Source organism: Mauremys mutica, chromosome 1 (genome assembly GCF_020497125.1).
Source record: "Mauremys mutica isolate MM-2020 ecotype Southern chromosome 1, ASM2049712v1, whole genome shotgun sequence".
NCBI classification, from domain to species: domain Eukaryota; kingdom Metazoa; phylum Chordata; order Testudines; family Geoemydidae; genus Mauremys; species Mauremys mutica.
In genome coordinates this window covers 251,651,981-251,676,232 of record NC_059072.1, presented here as the reverse complement: position 1 = coordinate 251,676,232, position 24,252 = coordinate 251,651,981, and the positions used below count along the sequence as shown (strand labels likewise).

At 42.5% G+C, this 24,252-nt stretch overlaps 1 protein-coding gene across 3 annotated transcripts; it reads right to left on the bottom strand.

The window, feature by feature from the left end:
• Window positions 1–350: 350 nt before the first annotated feature.
• LOC123378559 (sulfotransferase 1C1-like) lies at window positions 351–23,840 on the bottom strand. Of its 3 annotated transcripts, XM_045032547.1 has the most exons (9): window positions 13,035–13,162; window positions 9,251–9,445; window positions 8,325–8,502; window positions 6,238–6,375; window positions 4,096–4,193; window positions 3,631–3,757; window positions 2,913–3,007; window positions 2,504–2,684; window positions 351–1,735 (listed from the first exon to the last, which is right to left on the bottom strand). In XM_045032547.1, exons 3-9 carry the CDS (start codon window positions 8,494–8,496, stop codon window positions 1,623–1,625), a joined length of 924 nt encoding a protein of 307 aa, XP_044888482.1. In that variant the 5' UTR covers window positions 8,497–8,502; window positions 9,251–9,445; window positions 13,035–13,162; the 3' UTR covers window positions 351–1,622. The 3 variants fall into 3 exon arrangements, with proteins under 3 accessions (XP_044888482.1, XP_044888492.1, XP_044888473.1); XM_045032557.1 differs by lacking the exons at window positions 9,251–9,445; window positions 13,035–13,162 and adding an exon at window positions 23,752–23,840; XM_045032538.1 differs by lacking the exon at window positions 9,251–9,445 and having other exon boundaries at window positions 13,035–13,167.
• Window positions 23,841–24,252: the final 412 nt, after the last annotated feature.

The window sequence follows — 24,252 nt, the reverse complement described above, 5'->3', positions numbered from 1 at the left end:
CTGGGCGACATAGTTACACCGACATAAGTTCGTAGTGTAGATCATGTCCAAGAGGCGTTAGGTAGGTCAATGGGATAATTCTCCTGTCAACACGTGGGGTTAGGTAAGTTTAAATGTATTGTTCAGGGATGTGGATTATTCACACACCTGAGTGATGTAGTCATACCGACCTAGTTTCCTAGTATAGACCAGGCCTTAGCTAATATCTTCCTCCAAGTATCCCAGTATGTCTTATCTTCCCGCTCTGTGGTTTGAAATTTAAGCTCTGTATGGCAAGGGCTATTTATGAGGTGAATTGTCAAGCATAATGTTAGCGCTTAAATGACAAAATAGGATTGACAACAGCAACAACTTATTTAGGTTTTTACTTAGAATTAAGTCAGCTATAAATTGTGTTGCTTCAACCCTCCCCCCCATATTACTTTGCAATTACATAATACCTTTCATTCAAGGCTCTCAAAGTGCTTTTACAACACAAATCATGCTTCACAACCACTTTGAGGGGTACATTTATTTCAATATCCCCATTTTGTAAATAGGAAATTGAGGCTCAGAAAGGTTATGTTTAATGACAAAATTTTCAAACATGGATGCCTAAAGTTCAGCACGTCAGGCCCCCATCTCAAAAGGTATTCAGGCCCTTAGCTTCTGTTAAAAAATTAGTGGAAGTTATGAGCCTAAATACCTTTGAAGATCCAGGTCTAACTCTATAGTTGGCACCTAGCTAAGCAGTCTGATTTTCAAAGGTGCTGAGGCATCCCGGTATCTGACTGACTTCAGCAAGGCACCTAAATCCATACTTTGAAGTCTTCAAAGTATGGATTTAGGTGCCTAGCTTTAGTGGCAAACTGGTTTGTTTGAGGCCTGGAGAGCAGGTCAGTCCTAGAGGTGGAACGAGTATAGTTTTCTGATTCATAGTCCCATAAACTAATTTGTTAGACCAAACTGCCACCCATGCAAGTCATTTAGGGCTAGATCTTATATAGCATGCAGTATGTATGGGGGGAGAGGGGGAAATAAGTAACTTCAATTTCTTGCATGACACCATTTCACCATCTGCAAAGTATAGCTAATAGTACTTACTTACCGCACTAGTGGAGTGTGAGGATGGATTACAGTTTTCCCAGCACATTGAAAACATACAAACAATAACAGCATGTTGCACTTCAATAGTGCCTTCTATCTCAGGGTTTTTACTTGCTGCTGGGAATGGTTTTAAAAATATTGGATATTACCATCTAAAGTTTTACAAATGCAAAAAAAAGCAAATGAACAAGACCCTACAGCCCTGCTCTTCAGAAGAATTTTATGAACACCAAGAATAAAAGTTAGGGATGAGGGGATAAATTTAATCAGGGAAATCACCCCAGCCACCTCTTCAATTTGGGGGTGGGATTTTGAGGGATTCCTGCAAAATCTCTACAGTACATTACTGCTTGACTCTAGTTTAACTAAAATGTTTGTCTCAAAATTAGGTTTACACAGAGAAAGGGGATGCTCAGCCCTGTGAAGTCAGTGGTGTGGGAAACTGGGCATTGTAATTTTAGATGCACAGGTATTTTGTGAGGCTTTTATAGGGAAAGTGCTAGTAGATTATAGAGAATAATCCCTATAGCCCCTTCTCAGAGCTCCATGCGGAAGGTCAGAGAGGTTCTAGACATCTTCTTCCTATAATCTTCATCAAATTTCTCATTCTGTGCCATTGTGAAATGGTTCTTCCAATCTCCAACAGTCCCTACAATACAGGAAAGCCAAAGAGATATTCAGTCACCATTAGGAAGAATTCTTCCACTTCATCCCAAATCCTGAAAGCCATTATCACTAACTCAAAAGATATTAACAGTTCAAATGAAGCGCTAATTCAAAACACAACAGGAAGGAAGATGAGGGAATACTAAAAATATAAAACAGCAGCACTGTAACAGGTTGACTCACCCCTTAAGGGCTGGGGTTGGCTCAGATTGTACTATAGAATGAGCCATAGCTGGGAGAGATCAGAATGACTGTCCTAAAAAGTGCAAAAGGAGGCTGCAATCAATGAGGAAGATTAGGAAAATGAGAGACACTGTAGGGAGCATGAAGGGCTTCTGCAGGGAAGACCTTGAGACTAAGGGAGCTGGAAGCTTCTGTGGAGAAACCTAGACAGCATTTGGGCCTAGAAGTTTGCAGGCCTGTAGGCCAGGGAGCTAAGCTCCAGCTAGGAAGAGCTGGGAAGATAGACTGTGAGAACAGATTAGGATGGCATTGCTCTGACTGAGATAAGATACCAGAGTGAAGTATGGACTATTGTGTGGTGATGGACTTTATTTTGGAACCCTGAGGATTGTTAAGAACTGTTTGTTATTAAACCAGCCGAGAGCACGCGCGTGCGTGTGTGGAGTTCTTATCCACGTATGCAATTCTTAAGGGTCCTGCAAGAGGGGGATTAAAAGGGCAGGGTACCGGCAAAGCATTCTCTTGCCACAAGAGGGCACTCTGTAAATGGCCACACTGCTACAAGCACCTTTTCTCATGAATGGTGAGATTGAGTGGTCCATTACTGCAGGAGGTTGAAAAGTATAGTTTGCCATGGGGTTGTCCTTCATTATCTCAAATGTTGTGTGGTGGATGATTTTATCGAGAACCTCATTCTCTAAGTCCTTCTCCAGGAACTGTAACACCTTTTGGATTTCACGCTTTGGATCCTGCGGAAGGAGTGAAATTGGATAAGAAACCGACCCAGGAAGAGGAAACAAATCAGACAGGGAAAATTTATGAGGAAGTTTTAAATGTGGGAATCATATCTATCACTGGGATGTGAATCAGCTGGAGACCCAACTGGTGTTAACAGAATATTGCTGTGGGGAGCTCATACCTGCTGGAACCCTGAATGGCAATAACAGAGCAGTATGAACCCTGACTCACCCACTCACCTCCTTTAGATCTTCATAGAAGAGGTAGAGAATACAGTGGTTTTCTTTTGCATCCCACCATCCTTTTACATGATCATACCAGCAACCCCAAAGCACTGAAAGCAGGAGAGTAACCAGTAATCAGCAAGTAGCAATGTCTGAACTATCGAGATATAGCCCCCATAAGTGAAATATCTGAGAATTTAATCTTTAATGTATTGATCCTCAATGTCCCAGAGAAATAGGGGTATTTTATAGATGGGGAACTGGGGTGGGGTGGTCCTTTACATTGCAAAAAAAACAAAAACCAAACCAAACCACCACCAAAAACCAGCAGCAGCATCTAATCTCAGAGTCTGGATCTACAGACTCAGGGTGTGGGGCTCACATTACAGTTCTAAAAATAGCCATGTAGACGTTCCTGCTTGGGCTCTGAAACCCAGTGTACATGTGTGTGTGTGGGGGGGGTAAGACAAACACTGAGGCACAGAGAGACTGAGCACTTCTCTACACAGCACGTTAGGGTGTCACTCTACAGCACACCAGCTTGCCATATGGTAATGTTTGAGTACTGGTAAAAGACACCAGGATGGACTGGAGTTCCTGCTGAAATGTTTGGAGTAGATTTCCCTATAGTACATTATCAGTGTTGGTTCAGAACAATGGATGAGGGCTTAATATAAATAGCATGAATAATAAAAAAAAAGGAATAGGATGTTGCACAATTGGTTCCATTCACCTTGTCCAGCCATGAATTTCTCCAAAAACTCCTCCCAGGTTCCTGGCTCAGGCATATTTTTATTCATTCTGTGAAAATGGTAGTAGGACACCAGGTTGTCTTTCGCATTTCTTGCCACATAGATTATCTGGATTGGGTGTGGAAGCAAGTGAGAGAAAGAAAGAATTGAAATATGTATATTTAACATTATAGATGTAGACATGTACAGAGGGTGCTGAGTGTCCTGCTGTGTTCTCTCTCAAAAGATGATCACCAAAGCCATAAAAGTTTTCTGCTTGGGAGCTGCCATTTCCTGAAACCAATTTGTGACTGAATGAAATTCCTTCACTTTCATACAGAAGCTATATATTACAGGGAAGATGGGCCTCTAGATTTCAGAAGGAGTCTGGAAACCAGTCTCACTCCTATTTAGTTTCAGTTCATTTCCAAATAAAGTAGACTTGAGTCCCACCTTCCCCTCATTACCTTACACTCTTGCTCCCAAAAGGATGGAGGCACCAGTTGTACAGGGAGATGAGTTTTCAGTGTTCGTGGGGAGGGCATCGCTTCAGCTAGTTCCAGGCCTGCAAAATATTTTGTAGTAATTCTCCAGTGTCCTGGTATCCAAACTCCACTGTCTTTGTCACCATCATGTGTGGGATTTTGACTCAGACTTTCCAGGGAAATGCCAGTTTGTATCAGTTTATACATATGCAACTCTACCTCATTGCAACCCTCCATGGAAAACATTGTACAACATGTATCAGCCATCAGTGTCCTTGAGATTTTGCCTGCATTCTTAAAGAATGGTGAATGCTGATTCATATATAGATTTGCTTTTTTGGGATACTGTCTGAATCCCTCTAGGGCAGGGGTGGCCAACCTGAGCCTGAGAAGGAGCCAGAACTTACCAATGTACATTGCCAAAGAGCCACAGTAATACATCAGCAGCCCCCTTATCAGCACCATCCCCAGCTCCCAGCACCTCCCACCTACTAGCAGCCCTGCTGATCTGCACCTCCTCCTCCCTCCCCGCACCTCCCAATCAGCTGTTTTGCAGCATGCAGGAGGCTCGGAGGGAGGAGTGAGGGCACAACAGGCTCAGGAGAGGGGTTGGAAGGAGTGGAGTGGCGGGGGGGCAGGGCCTGTGGCAGAGCCAGGGGTTGATCAGTGAGCACCCTCCCACCCACCCCAGCACATTCAAAAGTTGGCACCTGTAGCTCCAGCCCCAGTGGTTATACAAGGAGCTGCATATTAACTTCTGAAGAGCCGCATGTGTCTCTGGAGCCGCAGGTTGATCAACCCTGCTCTAGGGCAATACTGAATATTGACTCATCTACTTGGCTGGACCGTTTCCCATTACAGCACTTAGTGAATTTTCATTTTACTTGTAGAAGATTTTTCTAGGTCAAGAGAGCCATAGATAGGGTGACCAGATTGTTAAAGTGAAAAAACTGGGACATCTGTCATGGAATGGGAGGCAGTGAGGTTTTTTTTTTTAAATTTAAATGAGGATTCAGGATGTGTGAATGAGAGACAAGATGGAACAAGGAAATTTTTTTTCCTACTTCTCTCATCTAAGCAAGCATGTTCTCCTGTCTCACCACTCTGTCCCCTTTAAGAGTAAAATGAGTACAAATAAATGTTGGAACAAATAATATGGTGGAAGAAAACAGTATTTACCTTTACTATTTTCTTCCAGTCCCAACTTAATGATAGTATTTTCAATCCTATACCTCCAGAGTAGCATCTTTAACAAAAATTCTTCCATTTGTCCTGTCATTATACTCCTCCTCCTCCTGGGGGCTTCTAGTTTTAGATTAGTTTCTATACTAATGTCATTGTCTCCCCCCGCTGCCACTTCCTCTCGCTTGGTCCTTCCTCTTCTCTCCCCAGAAACAGGTGCCCCTTTTGTCCTTCTATGCCCTGACAGTCAGGTGTTGGGGAGGTGAGGAGAAGTACAGCTGCTAATCCACTCAGAGAATTTCTTTGACTATATGCTAGAGAGGGTTGGCTTGAGGGCTCACTCACTGGCAGACCTCATTGAAGAGCTCCTGCTCATAGACCTGAAAAAGCCTAATGACCTGTGTAGAGATCTCTCCAGATAACATGACAAATGGAACAGAGATTTTCTTGGAAAACTCATCTACAATGGACACTTAGTGGATAACTTTTTCCATTATTTAGAAAATGAAATTTTGATTCCATGATTTTGTACAAAATTGAGTCTGGTTTGTTACAGAGGTTCTCAAACTGGGGGCTGAGACCCCTCAGGGGGTTGTGAGGTTATTACATAGGAGGTTACAAGCTGTCAGCCTCCACCCCAAACCCTGCTTTGCATCAAGCATTTATAGTAATAGATTATTAGGGTTTGCAAGGGACCTCAGGAGATCATCTAGTCCAACCTCCTGCTCAAAGCAGGACCAATCCCCAACTAAATCCCCACATGGCCCCCCTCAAGGATTGAACTCACAACCCTGGGTTTAGCAGGCCAATGCTCAAACCACTGAGCTATCCCCCATAGTGATAAGTGTTTAATTTTTAACGGGTGGGAGCTTGCACTCAGAGGCTTGCTATGTGAACGGGGTCACAAGTACAAAATAGTTTGAGAACCACTGTTACATTTACCATTTGTATTAGAGCTGAAAGGTCCAGGCAGAACCCACTCAATGAAAGGGTGTCGCAGATAAGTGGTGGCACGTTTGCATTTCTCAATGTCTCCATCATGTTGGATCATATCTACAATCTCCTGTATCCATGTTGTACCTGAAAATATTAGAATTTTACATATTTCCCCAATGCAGTACAGAAACACTTTTCTAAAAGAGAATGGAAGCTTGTTAAAAACATTGGCTGGATGGTGACCACAATCAAGGAAGACTGGGGAAGTCACAAGGTCATTGCTACAAGATGACGATAGGCATGTGGGTTAGAAAGTGAATCAGGGAGAAAATGCAATGGTAGGAAGGGAAGTTGAAACTTTTAGTACCTCCTGAGGAAAAGCCTCTAGGCTTGCACTCAGGACTGTGTTCTTGTGTGTGGTAGAAATTAATGAATAAAAGCATTGAGTTCAATTGGCTATGAATTGTGGGATTGTTTATTTGTAGAGCTGAGTTAACGTCACAATTTCCATCTCATGAGAAATTCCGATATTGACAATTTTTTTCATCCTGAACTAGGACAAAGTGGAAAAAAAATCAAAGGTTTCAATAAATGAAAAATTCTGAAAATTTTTAATTTGAAAACAAAAATGTTCAGCATTTCTGAATTGAATCATTTTGTTTTGAGTTGGTTTGACCTTAAACTGAATCTGGCTGAGTTGTGGGGTGCCTCCTTAGAGTTGTAGTTTGAGTGCTTCAGACACTGATTCTCCCCCATGGGCTGAGCTCCGTGACTTGACTACAAATCCCATGATGCTCTGTGATGGTTCATCCAGGGGAAACTACATCCCTTGTAATGTTTCATAATCTGGCCAAGGAGTACAGCCTATAGGAGAGAATGGGGGCATGGGAAATTGAACTGCAAGTCCCCTAATGCACTACAGCGGCTCAGACAGATGCAGTTTAGTGTTGCATTGATTCAAAATTAAACAATTCCATGCAACAAACTGAAATGCTTTTATTTAGGATGATCTCACACAATATTTTGTTTCTATTTTCCTTAAGGAAAATAAATTCATAATAGAAATTTTCCCATAGAAAATTTCTCAGCAGCCATATTTTCTGTTAAACATTTTTACCGCCTCTAATTATTTGAGTATTTGGATGACCACCAGGCATTCAAGAATGTCCTTTAATCCCAAAGCTTTACATATTTTTGTCCATCCAAAATTAGTACCTGAAGTTTGTTGTTCATTATTCCCTTATTTGAAAGGTGTAAATAATCTACCATATGATGTAAGTGGCCAATCCCAGGACACAAAAAATAAATCCTATCTAGTGAAGATAGACTGAACAACCTGTAGGCTGAAGAGTCATCCAAATCTCTTGGCAAATACTAATAATTAAGGCTATGTTTACACTTAAGACATTAGTGTAGCCCTACATATGTGCCGCTGTAGCACTTCAGTGTAGACACTACAGTGACAAAGGGTTCTTTCATCACTGTAGTTAATCCACCTCCCCAAGAGGCAGTAGCTAGGACAAAGAAAGAATTCTTTGTCTACCTAGTGCTGTCAACACCAGGGGTTAGGATGGCAGAGCTAAATCTCTGAAGGGTATGGTTTTTAAACACCCCTGAGAGATATAGCTATGCCAATGTAAGTTTTCAGCATAGGCCAGCCCTAACTAACACTTGCAGAATTCAGGAATTGTTCATACCTGAGTCACTAACAATACAACCCCTCCGCCCCCCCAAAAAACTCACAAGCCCTAAATTCATAATAGTTCAATCAATTCCCTTTGCTTCATTGTAAACTTAACAAAACCCTAGTTAAAATCAAAATACAAATTGTGTCACTGACTATATATTTACACAAACTGAACTAAAGATTTAATCATATGATATTAGATTAACTATTTGCATTTTGTAAGTGGTTGGTTTTGTTTTTCTGACAAGGAAGCTAGAAGACACTGGTGCTCTGATGAAAAGCCTACGCTAGTGATTACATACATCTCAAATCACAAGTCTTGATAAAAGTATTGCAAAGCATGAGTTTCAGTGCAGGCAGATAGTTTTGTCTCAACCCATTTCCACTCTCCTCTGTTCCCACACACCTGCTTTTGCATAGGTTGCGATGAGCAGATCATCAGGTCTGGCTCTGAAGTTCCAAATTTGATCCCACCTGTCACACACTTTTTTTGGAAGGAGAACTCCACCCACTTCATCTGTTTCAGAGCGTGTCACGGAGCACTCTAGGCTCAGATCTTTCATCTTATCCAGGGGCATTGTGTACTGCATGGAGAAGAAACAGGTTGCCAATAAACAGGTCTGCTCTAAAGAAGTATATGCATTTACTAATCTAATCTCAGCCAGGGACTCAGTGCACTTAATATGGTAAAAGTGTCCACAATTCTCTGACTCAGTTGCTTAAAATTAGATGTATCTAAATTCACATTTAGGCACTGCAAACTGTACCCTAATTTTCACAGGTGCTAGGCACCTTGCAGCTCCTACTGACTTCAATGACAGCATCTTTGAAAATCATGCCATTTACTTAGGCACCCATATTTGAACATTTTAGCCTTTGCATACATTACTTAATGTAAATTAGTGACATGCAAAGGCAAATTACAAACTACATAACAACTTGGAGCATGATCCTCAGAGGGTTCGAGCACCCACAGTTTCCACTGAAGTCAACTGAAGACACCTCACAGAACCAGGTCCTTCTTTACTAAAAAGAAAATGGAAAAGCTTAATAATATGTCAGTGCTCCTACTCGTGCTACTGAAAACTAAACCACATTGACTCTTTGTAATTCTTCCAGTTCTGGACTTTTATCTTCTGGAATACTGTTGCATTTTACAGCTCTCTGTATCACCTCAGTCACCTTTTTCAGTGCTTTTTTGAGCAATGGTAACATATCTGGAAAATTCTGAAATAACTGAAGTTAAAACTGGCTCATTGTTCCTGCTTGTCACAGTCCTCCCACAGACGAGCATGATTAGAAATAGCATGCCTGCTACAATCCAATACTCACAAAACAGACCGAAGAGGGGTTTTCTGGAAGGTGCAGGGCTTGGAACCACAAAACTGAGAGAGAAACTTGAAGCTGGAGAGTTACACACACTTGGATGCTTCCTGTCCCTGATGTTGCAGTTCCAGGATGAAGAGTGTATGCTCTCTGGAGGCTGTTCTATTTCTAATCCTAGCCACACTTTCTTTAATATAGGTGCTGTCAACAAAGAAATAGTGTAGGAAATTGGGCAGAGCTTAAAAAAGTCTCCTGCATATGCAGGAATAAGAGAAGGAGGCGGCATAGCAACAGGTAATGGCTAGAGAGTTTCTCTGCCTTGCAATGTATGCTCCTTTTTAATATCTGGAGGGATTTTTTTAAATCATATTGTAAAAAAATGTTTACTTACCTATGACACTATTAACACCTGAGATTATTAAAAGAAAAATAGCTCCAGAGAGGGTGATTTGTTTGTACCATAGTTTAAACAGTCTCAGAATAAGAAAATTTCTCCCAATATTTAACCTAATCTGTACATATAGTAGCTTAAAGGGAAAATAAGTCTCTATCTGTGTTACCATTAGCATCTGAGCTAATATTGAGTGAATTAAAAAACCAAAAAACAACCTTGTTTAGTTTTCACCACTTACTGTAAACTACTTGTTCTCTTTTTTCATTTTATTCAGTTTGGACAAGGAGAACCGATTCCATGGTCACTAATTTTTGTTTGAAGTCTGTTTCTAGTCAATTTCACTTTCTGATTGCTAGTCATTAGCATGATATGCAATATTTTAATCCAAAGGTATATTTAAAAGTTTGAACAATGAATTGTTTTCAGTAACATCATGAGAACATTTCCATTAGATTTTGTCAAATGTTCATTCAACAGGCTGAATTGGGGACTTAAAAGATTACTTCCAATTATTTTAAGTCCATTATTGCCCCACACAGCTGAGCTGCTGATTTTTTCACCAAGGAGTTATGTAATAGAGGAAACTTTCAGAGCCACCACTGATCTTTTGGAGTAATGATAGCAGAGTTTCCTCCTACCATTGCTCCTGAAACCTGCTTCATGCGGGTTTTCACCATATGGAGAAGAAATGCCTCATCTAACTTAGGTGGCTTTTCTCCACCATATTAGAGAATGCATGATACTGCTGGACAGTGGCCAATTCTGCCACTTCCTTGACTTGCAGATGGGCCAGGTAAATGGGTAAATAAGTGCCAGAAAGATGTCAATACCCTCCTGGATTGCCATTTTTGGCATTGGGAAGGAATTTCCCCCCAGGTCAGATTGGAAGAGACCCTGGAATTTTTCCACTTCGCTCTGCAGCATGGGTCACTTGCTGGTTTGAAGTAGAATAAATGGTGGATTCTCTGTAACCTGAAGTCTTTAAATCAAAATCTGAGGACTTCAGTAACTCAGCCAGAGGTTATGAGCCTACTATAGGAGTTGGGTCGGGTGAGGTTCTGTGGCCTGCAACATGCAGGAGGTCAGACTAGGTGATCATGATGGTCCCTTCTGGTCTTAAAGTCTCTGAGCTCCTCCTTCCTACACATACAGCAGCATCCACTGGCTTTTCATCCCTCCTGCCTGATAAATCTTGATCAAGGACACCAATATTGTTTAGATAATTGAAGTTGTAATCCAGAGTACAGAGGCAAACAGTCTTAAAATGATGAAACAAAAACTCTGCCCAAGTTGACACTGATGCCCTTATAAAAAAGGGATCTAAGATGGTTACCCACTAGGCTGGAGGAAAGGGACAGGTACATGAAGGAAGAAAGACCAGTGGCTGACTCTTCTGAAATACCCTGGACATTTGTACCCTTAAGAAATGAAAAACAACTAAGATTGATACCTTAAACAGAAGTTATGGGTGGGATGCAGAAATTACTGGTTCTGTGTTATGCAAGAGGTCAGACTACATACTCTTAACAGTCCCTTCTGCTCTTAAAAAAAAAAAAAAAAAAAGAAAAGCGAATGGAGAATTTTTACTGTGGCCTGACAAAGTGCTAGGGGTTCATTTGTTTGTGTTTCATCCCACAGTTCAAATAAATTGTTGAGTTGTCAGTTTTCACAAGTCATATGATATTAGGCATTTAAGTTACTCATGATTTCAAGAGAAAGATGGGTCTATCTCATGTTTTTTGCCATTAGTAAAATGGCTATCATCTCCCATTGTTTTCAGTATGATGGAAGATACAGGGTGCCCTCTGCCAAAATGCATGCCATTTCCTTGATCCTTTGCAGGTGGAAGTAAGGGTTCCCCCAACCTATCCTTAGCTAAGATAACTGGTCTATTGATCACATGTGGCATATAGGAGACAGTGTGCAGATGTGGGAATGAGACAGGTCAAGGAGTGAGACTGGTGGAGGCAGAGAGAAGGGGACAAGCAAATATAAATGGCTTAGGAGGGAGAATGAGCGAGGAAAGGAAAATGTGGGAGAAACATGGAATGGGGACAGGAGTATCACACGATCAGTATTCAGTCCAAGGCTCAGCACAGAGATGGCTCTTGTGGTACTAAAGGACAATCTTCTTGTGGCCATGGACAGAGTAAGATCTCCACAATTGTAGTATTGGACCTTTCTGCAGCCTTTGACATGGTGGACCACAAGGTACTACTAACCTGCCTACATGAGGTATCTCCACTAGATGGTCCAGCACTACAGTGGTTCTAATTGTTCCTCTCTATCAGAATATAGAGTGGTGATGAGTAACTGGTTCTTCCCTCCAAAGACCCTAGCCTGCAGGGTCTCACAGGGATTCACACTATCCCCCTTTCTCTTCAAAATCTACATTGAGACCACTAGGAGAGACAGTGAGATAGGATGGGCACACTGCTGGCAGCTAATCCCATGACACTCCCCTTTATATCTCATTTCAATTGATGCAACCATTGCTGCATCTATCTAAAATGTCACAATGCCTACAGGAAATTAATTCTTGGGTTAAGAGAAGCTGGCTCAAGCTGAATCTACAAAAGACTAAAGTGATGCTGTCTGGAAAGAGGAAATGCTTTGAAGAAAAAAACAGGACATTGTCTCTACTTTCCATTGAAGGCATACAGTCCCCATTCATTAGAGTGGTGTGAAGTCTTGGGGTCCTGTTTGACTCTTTAATAAGTCTGGGTGACCAGGTAGCACCAGTTTCTAAAAATGCCTATCGCTTCTAGCTGGCTTGGAAACATCATCTCTTTCCCTGGATGAGGGCCTGGCCATAGTGATCCTGGCATTAGTCACCTCCAGGCTGGATTATTGTAATTTACTGTATCTGAAGCTGAATATGAAGACAATGCACATGATTCAGCTGGTGCAGAATGTGTCTGCCTATCTTTTCTATTGCTCAGGCTGCCATGAGCACATCAGGCCTTTGATCAAGTCCCTCCACTGGTTCTATAATGGGATGCCACCCATCTATTGCAAGCACCCCCTTGTTCAAGTGTGTGTCTGCACCTCTTTCAGTCTGTGGTGACCCATTCTGGCAGTTTCTCTGGCAGTTTCTAGTGACACAGCCCTCCATCCAAGTCACGTGCAGTCTGTATGGAACACAACTCCAACACTTCGCCCACTCTGTTCTGGTCCCTGGTCTCCAGTGGGGCCTCTTAACAGTTCAGATCCCCCTTCTGGAGGTTTCTGACTGTCCAGTTGTAGGCCACTTCCCCAGTGGCTTATGAGGGGGACCCAGGCCCACCCACTACTCTGGGTCCCAGCCCATGTTCCACTCTGTTCCTTTACCCAAAGAGCTTTCAGTTACCCAGCCATTTCCCTACCCCCCAGCCTTCACCAATGTTTCACCCTTACCCCAGGGCTCTTCTGTGTTCAGACCCAGCAGCCAGCCTGGAGCGCTTTCTTGCTCCCCCAGTCCCTGCTAGCACTGAGCTGTCCGCGGTGCTGCTATCAGTCTGCTACAAGCACTAGCTTCACTCCTCAAGCTCCAAGCAGCAACTGCTTGACTCTAGCACTGCCGCTCCTTTTATATGGCTCCTCTGGGCCCTGATTGGCTGCTCCCTGCAGCCTCTCTGATTGGCTGCTTTCCTGAAGCCACTCTAGGCTGCTTGGAAGACTTCTCTACTGCTCTTTTCCTGGGATGGGTGTGCCATGATCCTGAGGCCTCCAACAGGGGGACTCTGGGTCCTAGTCCACCCCGTCATAGGCTCCCATTCAGCTTATGATACCAGTTTAAGGCTTTGGTCCTTATTTTCAAAGCAATGGATGGTTCAAGCCACAGCTACATTAAAGACTGAATTTGGCTCTGTGAACCACTGTGACACCTGTGCTCCTCTGAGGCAGAGATCACAAAGCTCCAGACAAAGTACATGAGAGCTGGGGACAAAGGATTCTCAGTCAAGGGATCTGTCTGTAAAACAAATTTCTAGAGGAGATCAGGTGAATCCAGAGTCTGCCTGTCTTTAGGAAATGCTGCAAAACCTTCCTCTTCCTCTTTCTATCACACAACACTGACAACACCTTCTAGCCAATAAATCCCAAGTCAAAGAAATCAAAGACAAAAAACCCTGCCCCAAGCATTGTTCTTCCCCCCAAAAGGAAGAAGAAGTACCAAGAATCCACAAAATCCACTAGGGACTTCATTATTGCTACCGATTTTATGTGAAAGGCACTCAGATACTATGGCTATGGGCAGCAGTACAAAACCACTAGACAGACAGATAAGAAACTGGGAAATCAGAGAGTGAAATGGGGGTAGGACAGGACAAGAGAGTGAGATGGAGGCAAAAGACTGAGGGGACAAGGAGGAGAAGGTGTGGGCAAGAGATTGTGACTGGATGGGCTGGGATGATATGGAGGGAGCAAGATAGTGCTAGAAAAAAGGAATGGAGAGGCAGAGAACTGTAACTTCCCCATCTCAGAAGTTGATAGAGGGCTACAGGGGATCCCTCTTCAAGCTGCTATGAGGGGAGGGCTGTATGATAGTGCTGTTTCAGATTGAAATGATCACACAGAGTTTCAGGGTAAAAAATAAAGTTAAAAAAACTCAGGAGCCAGAAAAAGCTCCCAAACAGTTAAAAATATCGCTTGATATTTAAGCCAATGTTTATTTTTGGGGCTCTGACTCAAATTTTTTACTCCTAGAATTGGCAATCTTGGAACAGATTGTTCACAAGCAAACAAGCAAAGAACACAAGAAACTCAAGCAGCAATAATTTTCTTTTAGTTTCCCTTGTTCCAATTTACAGTGTAAGGTTATGTGACATTACCACAAATGCTGTATATTCTATTAACAGGGGATTTGATGTTCTCTTGTTTATGGCAGCCACATAGGATTTTGTTTGTTCTTCACACACCTGCACCTGGTGGTTTGTTTCCTGGCCTCCACCCCTTCTCGTTACACAACCGGGATGATAATGCCATTAATCCCTGGGATAAATTAACTAAAAAAGTGAGTGAACAAAGAAAAGTTATGAAGGTGTTTAGTGTTTGTTTCTCTTTTTTCATTACTGTGAATCTGAGTAGCCTGTGAACAGAGCAGTGCACCAGGTGTCCTGGAGAGAGGTTAGAAAACCCTACCACCGCTTTAATCCTGCTTTCAGTTTGTGCACTGAATGAGAGATTTCTTCTCATCACTTTTAATTAAATGTATTGATTATCAGTTTTTTAACTTGACAGAATGCAGTAAGGAATATATTGACATATTTCTGAATACTAGATTTAGCTTTTTATTCCTTTAAATCAATACTGGTAGCAATGTTCTAACTAACAATTCTATTAATATATTTTAGACAGATTTCCATTTTATTAAGTTACAGGAAATATTGATATTTTACCATTAGGCCTCATTACTCTCTTCTTACAATAAGAGGATTGCAGGGATCATGTGGAGAGAGAAAAAGAGTATGCAGTATAAAGGAATGCAGTTAGGTTGCTATGAATACAGCGGAAACCCCTTCCCGGCCTACACAGCACCTCCTTTTTGACAAGCATGTCATAGAAATGTGGATCAAGAACGTAAGAACATCAGAACAGCCGTACCAGGTCAGACCAAAGGTCCATCTAGCCCAGTATCTGTCTACCGACAGTGGCCAATGCCAGGTGCGCAGAGGGAGTGAACCTAACAGGCAATGATCAAGTGATCTCTCCCCTGCCATCCACCTCCACCCTCTGACAAACAAAGGCTAGGGACACCATTCCTTTCCCATCCTGGCTAATAGCCATTTATGGACTTAACCACCATGAATTTATCCAGTTCTCTTTTAAACCCTGTTATAGTCCTAGCCTTCACAACCTCCTCAGGTAAGGAGTTCCACAAGTTGACTGTGCGCTGTGTGAAGAACTTCCTTTTATTTGTTTTAAACCTGCTGCCTATTAATTTCATTTGGTGACCCCTGGTTCTTGTATTATGGGAATAAGTAAATAACTTTTCCTTATCCACTTTCTCCACATCACTCATGATTTTATATACCTCTATCATATCCCCCCTTAGTCTTCTCTTTTCCAAGCTGAAGAGTCCTAGCACCTTTAATCTTTTTTCATATGGGACCCTCTCCAAACCCCTAATCATTTTAGTTGCCCTTTTCTGAACCTTTTCTAGTGCCAGTATAAAGGTATAGTTTGATTGTGTTAATAAATATGAACAATACTAAATTACCACATTTTTAATTAATAGGAAATAGTTTACTTTTGTTTTGTTTTAATTTTGTGTTAGATTTAAACAACTCTACAAATAAAGTCAGAATAATTGAGAGTCTTGGTATGGATGTGAAGTAGGGATTAGAAAAAGTGTATTTCTGTTGCTATTTATATAGGACCAAATGATGGGGATTGTAAATTATTCTCAAGACAATAGCAAGCACTAAAGTTTAGTATTAAGTCAGATTTTTATGAAATTTTGTCTACATCTAGATGTCAGCATGAGCAAGGGAACAACATTTGGCTTAAAATCTTAGTCAATATGTAGAAGTCTTAAAATCACCTTGCAACAGTTTATATATGTATTACATTAATGCAAACCGTAGTCTCCCTCTGGTGGCCAAAACACCATCTTTAAGTTCCCATATATGTTAGCAAACGTATGTTTAACATACTCAACATTAGAATTCAAAGGTTTTTTAATTCAAATCCTGTGGGGTTTATAATATAAATTCTCTCTCTCTCTCTCTCTCTCAGGCATATGGATAACTACATTTAAATGCCTGTCTTTGGGAAATATGCAAACACTGTTGGAGAAACAAAACATAATTTATAGGCTTAGGCTAAATTTCCAAACTGGGGTTTCTAAAGACAGGCTCCTAAATCCATTTTTAGCCACCTAAATAAAAGTGATGTGACTGTCACTGAGGTACTGAGTAAGCCCAGCTCCACTGAGGTCAATGGAACCTTTAGATGCAACAGGGCAGAAGTAGAGTCAACCCTCCTCCATTATTTAAAATGAAAATGTTTACAAAAATATTTTATATTTTTTATTAAAATTGTTTCCACACAATTTTCCTAGCCAGCTGTAAGGGCTGCTTTCACACACTCATCTTCTAAATCACCTGTACAGGGAAGGCATGATTTGCCCTCATTTAAACCACTGAAAACTTGAAATTCACATTCCATTCTTAAACTCCACTGGGCCGAGGTATTACAGTATATATATTACCAAAGAACACTCACTCTGTTATCTGCCTAAGAGGGGCATTAATTCTGACCTTCAGATTAGTGCGGTGAGGCATAATTAATTAATGTTTGGGAGGTGCCTAGAAACTGATGGTAAGTACCATGGAAATGCCTATAAATAAGCAAAATAAGTAATACTCAGTAAAATGGTAAGTGTTACGGATGGAGTGATAGGCCTCTTCCATTCAACAATGCATTTAAGCACACGCTTTAATCCATTCCTATTCAGTAAATCACTTAAGCCAGTGTTTCTCAAACTGGGGTCGCCGCTTGTGTAGGGAAAGCCCCTGGCGGGCCGGGCCAGTTTGTTTACCTGCCCCGTCTGCAGGTCCGGCCGATCACGGCTCCTACTGGCCGTGGTTCACCACTGCAGGCCAATGGGGGCTGCTGGAAGCGGTGCGGGCTGAGGGACTTACTGGCCGCCACTTCCAGCAGCTCCCATTGGCCTGGAGCGCTGATCCGCGGCCAGTGGGAGCCGTGATCGGCTGGATCTGTGGATGGGGCAGGTAAACAAACCGGCCCGGCCCGCCAGGGGCTTTCCCTACACAAACGGTGACCCCAGTTTGAGAAACACTGACTTAAGCACATACTGTACTTTAAGTCTCATTGACTTCAGCTGCAGAGATGTCCTCATCTTACGCCTTCTCTCTCTTGTACGTTTTACTGTTGGAGGAGGAGATGGAGCCAGCATTTGTAATAAATCTGTCCAAGCACGGCATGTGTTGGAGACACAGCTACATTAATATATGAGATTGTTACTGTTGGCATGAATAATCAGGTGATAAAGTTTAATTGGACCCCTACAAGCTTTTCCAAATACCTTTTGTCAGAAAATATGCCCATGAAATACTGCAGTGTCACTCCTTCAATAGCAGGACATGGTTTTAGCATTGTTTCCAGAAATTACTCAGTACAATTGAAAGGTCAGGTGTACAGTAGGCAGGGTAACACATTTCCATTAGTAAATGAGATTTGGTTTAGACCCACAGGGCACAAAGCAAACTTTGTAATAAACATTTACAAAATTTGGTGCCCTTTATAAAGTGAAATTATGGAATTTACTTAAAATAGCTAAACTTGCCATTAGTGGTTCCCTGGGCTAACAGGTACAGGGTGGGATGTAACAGGGAAAAAATGTCACCAGTACACATAATTATAGAAATTATTTACTTTGTACAGCTGAGAATATTAAAAATTAAAGAGTCCAGTAGTTAGACATTCAGAGGCTATCTACAACTAAAAATCTACAGAATATTGAATATACAGGTAGGATCACAGAGAGGTTCATCAATATAAGGGAATCCACATCCTTCAGTGGAAAATATGATTGAGCCTTAAGTCCGTGGCAAAAATTCAATTGACATTAATGGGAACAGGATCAGGCCCTAACTGGATATCTTGGAGGGATGGTATAACTAGAATTGCAGATTTATACGGAAAGGGAGAGACAGTACTTATGAAGTCACAATGAAGGGGTTTTCTGTTATAAACTACCCTCCAAAATGCTCAGTAGTGAGCCTTTTAACCACTGGTCCATATCTAAAGGATGATGTGTACATGGTCCCTCTCACTCATGTACTTTTCTATACACAGCTTCATAAAAATAGTGGAAGAGCTTTTTTTTGAGAAGGCTCTAGAAACAATATTGTAATGGTAATGGAAGGTCAGGTGCAGCCATAAATTTAATGAATGGCTTATAAGAAACAATTTTAAATAGCAACATGAACTCGGCTTTACAAGAAGGGATGGTTTGCTGTGAACTTGCTTTTCATGATCTGCATTTCAAGCAGTGTCATTTGCTTAACACCAGGCACCATGTGCTGATACAGAAAATGTTGTTGGCCTTTACTGTTTCAAAATATTGTTCACGCTGAAGGTGGGCAAATAATAACAGGGAATGAAGATAAATTGATCCTGGACTCTGACATGCACTAACTATGGCCCCAGTTCTCCAAAGGGCCATAAAGCCCTTCAAAGCCCCCTGCAGACCCTTACACCTGGATACAGTGCCAGTAATCTCTTTGGCACTGTATACAAGGTCTGTGCAGCTGGATGTCTTGCAGCTGGCATCTCCTCCTGCTTCTCATTAGCTGAGGTCTCACTGCCACCATTCTTTTTTTTTTCACATGGGCCCTGATTCTACACTGCATCCACACTGTGCTTGGAGGTAGTGGAGAGTAGCTGCCACAGGGAGTCAGTTGTTTCTTGGCCACCCAGCCTTGATTCTTGGCCACCCATCCAAGCAGAAGACATACTCTAACTTCCCTCACTGGTGTAAGGTCCTTTAGGGACCTCTCACTGGGGGTGGGTTCACTCTCACCTTCTTCCCCGCAGAAACTGCGTGGACTCCAGAGGTTGTGCCTTCACCGAACCCTTTTATTTTAAGTTCCTGTTTATATCCACAACAGTCCCCTTGCAACAATCTATTTACAGCACCACCATGCCTTTTAGCGCTCTTCCCAAGACCTGAGTGGAACAGAGATCTCCCTCTCCTCAGGCTGCTGTGTAACAAAGCTCAACATGCCCTAGTCCTCTGTCCCCCTTGGCACTTCCTTCCTGCCTCTTTATCAGCTTTGGGCTGATGGGCTCATTAGCCCCTTATTCTATTCATCCATCCAGCCTGATTGTCTAGTTACCCACATCAGCTTTCTCAAGGGGAATCAATTAACATCTGAGTGATCAGAATGCTGGCTCACCTGTTCACCCCCTGCACTGTCATAGGACATCACACCAGTGCATAACCAGGCATAGTGGAGTTCTGCTCTACCACACACCCTCACACATCAGGCCTACCCCCTGAATGCTCCCGCCACACTATCTCCTTCTCACTGCCCCCTTACCCCACCCCCAATGCTGTGTGGGTGTGGGGACATGTTGCCCAGGAGATAGCAAAGTTGCCTCCACCACTGGAGAGTTTCCCTATGCAAGGAGGAATCTCCACCAGCTATCTCCAGCCTTTCCAGGTCACTTTGAACTGTTTTTGAATGGCCTTAGCAGACCAGAGAAACTGGCACATAACCTTTAGAATATATGCTTCCCCCCGCCCCTAAAATATTATGTATGTTTGTGTTACCACTAGTAATGGAGGTACCTCCTACAGAGACACGGTAGGTAGATCTGGCTAATGCATGAGGTTGTGTGTCATGCCACTAAGAGGCCATAGTGTGGGGGCCAGGATGTGTGCGCAAGGCTCCAGCCAGATAGTTTATGGTTCCTACCAGCAAGTACTAGCTGAGCATGTACAATACACCCACTCTGAGCAGTGATAAACAACATTGTTGTCATGGCCGCCGTAGCCCTCCATGGCAACGTGTTCTGCAAATGCCAGGCCCACACCACTTCCTATCCCCCTCCTGGCTATCTCAGGTAAAGGCAGGATTTTGAAATTAAGATCCATTGTGAATAATGTAAAATATTCCCTTCTCCTTATTGAGTTATACCAGTATAAAAGAATAGGCCTCAGATCTGAGTGCATGATTCTAATTCTTTTTCTAATAAGAGTAAGAATTATTTCTAAGTCATATGGCTTCATCCACTGATTCATAGCTAGGACTATTCATGATGAGCTTCATGCCACAATCATGATGGTTTGTTTTAGCAACTATTTTAAGTTCTTACAAAGCAGTGTTTCATTTGGGTCAAGCATCTGTGTTGTGTATGTTTGGCTACTTGTGACTGTCTCTACATATTTGAGATTAAATGACCTGGCTTATCCAACAGGCTAATTGCGAACTAAAGTCAGGGTATCCCCTCTTAATGGGGTTTGGGTACTAACATTTTATATCTGTCCTCTTTCCGCTGACTTTTATACTGTGGCCCAGATTCTATAGGGCAGTGGTCCATAAACTTAGATCATAAGAACATAAACTTCTTGTGCCATGCCCCCCCTTACCCATAATCTAATCTGTCCGTGCCCCCCCGGGGGCCAGGAATGGGACCGAGGCCAGGGCTGGATCTGCAACTGTTGGACTGCAGCCAGGAGCAGAGCTGTGGCTGTGGCTGGGAGCTGCGACTGGAAGCAAGGCTGGGCCTGGAAGCAGGAGCCGTGGATGGGAGAGGGACCCGGAGCCAGGCTGTAGTTGGGGGCTGAGGCTTGGGCCAGGCTGCGGTTGGGGCTGGGAGTTAAAGCTGGGGCCTTGGCTGGGGCTGGGGCTGGAGCTGGGGGCAGAGAGGGGCTGGGTGGAGCTCCCTTCCTAGCTCCAGGAGGGGCTGGCCTGGGCTCCGCCATGCCCTTCCCCACCAAATGTTTCTCCCCTACAGGTTGGGGACCACTGCTTTAGAGTGTAAGAGCCACATTGAGCTGTGCTGGTGGAACAACACAGCCTGAAAGCAGAGGTCCCTGGTGTATCACCTCAGTGTAAGGGATCTTCTGGTGGCATGGAACTGCTTTAACAGTTCCTGTAGTACCCCTTCCTGCCGCTGGCATAGCGGCTGTGGTTGAGAAAAAGGGGCTTCCCTGTGCCTTGGTGATTCCCTGGAGCCATTGGCAATCAGAGCAAAATTTGATCACCCCCTAAGGTACGCTAAGGGCTGGTTCCAGCATTTTTGCTGCCCCAAGTGGGACCCCCCTCCCCCCCAAACCCCCGCAATCAGTGGCAGCTCTACTGCCGCCACTTCATTGTTCGGTGGCAATTCGGCGGCAGGTCCTTCCCTCCGAGGGGGACAGAGGGACCTGCCGCTGAATTGCCGCCTCAAGCACCTGCTTGCTGAGCTGGTGCCTGGAGCTGACCCTGGGTACGCTAACTTATCCTGAGAGCAGAGCAAGATCAGGGGAGTGGAAAGGTGCCGTAAACTCATTTTGACACCTCCTTCTTGAGTTGCACTGCTCATTCCTCAGCAGCAGCTGAAGACTGGAGTTGGAGAGTTTAATTCTTGAATTTTCTGGTACTCTAGACTAGAGGGATCAAATTCTGTCCTGTGCCACCTTAGCCACTAAAGAAACATCTTGACCTTTCATCTGGAACAGTGAAGTGGAGTTTTGTTAAAGTGACACATCTGTTGTTCAAGCTGGGACACCACTCTGTGAAGGCTCCAGTCCTCAGTAAAAAAGACATTTGCTTAGCCAACCAAAGAATAAAGTCTCATTTTCTTTTTGCAACATCTGTTTGGAGCTGTGAAATCCCTGATGATGTCAAGAATCAAAGAGCAACTTCAGAAATTTCCAGCCAACATAGAATGTGTGATCATTGGTCAAATTCTACTCATCCCTCTGAAATCACATTTTGATTCTGATCCTGCCAGGAAAATAGATGTGAGAAACCTTATGTGAATATTAATTTTTTTTAAAGTAACTACCCAGGTGCTATACATTGGCAGAGATTCAGGAATGTATGTTCTTTGTGGGGGAGGGGTTTGGAGAACAATACGTTTGTCACAATCCATGTTAGGTAACAGAAGGACCTATTTGAGCACTAAGGAAACACTTCCTAATGAGGTTAATAAAGGTTGATCTTTTGGCAGCGACTCTTTGTGTATGTCATAAAAACCTTGCTCCGTTAAATACATTGCTATGAGGGAAAGCAGGGCTGTAAAGATTTTAGGAGGTTTTCTTGCAAGTATAAAAATTCATTTATCACCACCACCTTCAGGAACTTTCATTAAAGCTATGGAGTTAAATTCCCACCCTGGGGAACCTGAGTGGTGTTTCCTCTCAGACCTGGCTATTCTGCCAGGGGAGGGCAGTTTTAACTTACAGTCATGGTTCCATAGTACATCCTCCAAGCACCCTAGCTACACCTGCTTCCATCTGGCCCTGACCACGTCCTGGGCTGCACTGTTCAACCTGGGGCCTTGGCAGCATCGTGGGCACCTTGCATCATTACAAGGGCCACACCCAGGCAGTCTTTCCACCACTAGTAGAAATTTGTGTGTGTGTGTGTGTGTGTGAATAGAGCCTATAATCTGTGTGTCCATCAAAAATATATTCTAAACCAGTCCCGTACATCCATTTGTAGTTTGACATCTCAAGGGTAGGATGCAGTAATTGGTACAAGTCTGCCCACATCTGTAGGAAAACCAGGGTCCTGCTTCTGACATATGGAAAAATAAAGATTTTTAAAAAGTTAAAGAAAATACTCCCCTTTTCTCAGCCAGCTCTAGTTAGACTATGGTGGGCCTGATTCTCATCTCCCCCAAGGTGAGAATTCAGGAATAATGCCATTCAAGGCAGTAGAACTATATCAGTATAAAACTAGCATTGGGCCCACAAAGTCTGTTGATGTTGCCTCAATTTTCAATGCATATTAGTTTATTTCCTTCAGACAGTGAAAAAAACATACTAGCTGTGCTAAATAACCAATGCTACTCCCATTAAAGTGAATAGCAATACTCCTGTTGAATTTAGTGACAGTAGAATTAGGTTGTAAAGGTGAAATTTTCAAGAGTGTTTAAGGATGTTAGGCACTTAACTCTTTTACATACATTTGAAAATCTTGTCTTAAGTTGCTATTGTTCTGCTATGTTTAACGTTGTCCCCACCAGAACAGAGATCCTTTTGTCTAAAGATGGTGCCAGAGGTATATGAAGTTCTGGTTCTCCGTGTATTTTGTGTCATATTGTCTACTGTTATAGCAGCACTCTGGCTCCTTTGATCCTGATATACAATATTGTACATGTCATTTGAAAGATAAGAGGATAGGCTCTTGCTGTCAACTTTTCTCAACAGGAGAAGTAGATTGCAAGGCTGAGAACGGATGCAATGTTGGGAAAAACCCCACAGGATTTTTTTTTTTCTAAAAAAGCACCCATCAAAACAAGGTACTGCAGTCTAAACTGGATGGGTGATAAAAGTTTGCCAGCTTAGAATTTTCCAATACTCAAACTTACCTTCTAGGGAAAAAAATCATTCTTTGCTATGCTAAACTTTCTGAAAATAGTCTCTTGGTAAGTTATTAGTAACCATTACCTCCTGGGGAGATGTGCTTTTCTTTTCCTGGTGCCTTTAGCCTTGCAGGATAAGATCTCTAATTCTCCAACCACATTGGACAGGTAGTGTTATATCTTTGTACTTTTATTAGTTGTCTAGTGTCAGATCCAACTTCTGTTGAAGACGATGGAAAGTCTCCTATTGAATTCAGTGGGAGTTGCATTGGGTCCTTAGACTGCAAATTGACCAAAGTTTTCAAAATTGCGAAGACTTCAGCAATACTCTACCAGTTCATCTTTTTATATTTGGTCATGTAAAATGCTATGAAAACAAAGGGGATACTTAATTAAAGACTGGAAAATAAATTAAAAGGAAATATTATTTTATGCAGACACTTTATTCATTGCCAAGAGAAATAATCAAGACAAATACTGTAGCTGAATTTAGAAGGACTAGGTAATTATGAACATTAATAAACATATTTTATTATGCATGCTAATATAATTTTCCCATAGCACAGTATAGGTCAGAAGTAGAGCC

Bases quoted from the DNA above. Each gene is read 5' to 3' on its own strand.
- LOC123378559 (XM_045032557.1), bottom strand. From the start codon at position 8,496: ATGCCCCTGGATAAGATGAAAGATCTGAGCCTAGAGTGCTCCGTGACA. The intron at 6,376-8,324 runs GTGTGTGGGAAC...TAATATTTTCAG, and splicing joins CGCAACCTATGCAAAAGCAG to GTACAACATGGATACAGGAG. The intron at 3,008-3,630 runs GTGAATGGAACC...TCCTGCTTTCAG, and splicing joins GAAATTCATGGCTGGACAAG to TGCTTTGGGGTTGCTGGTAT.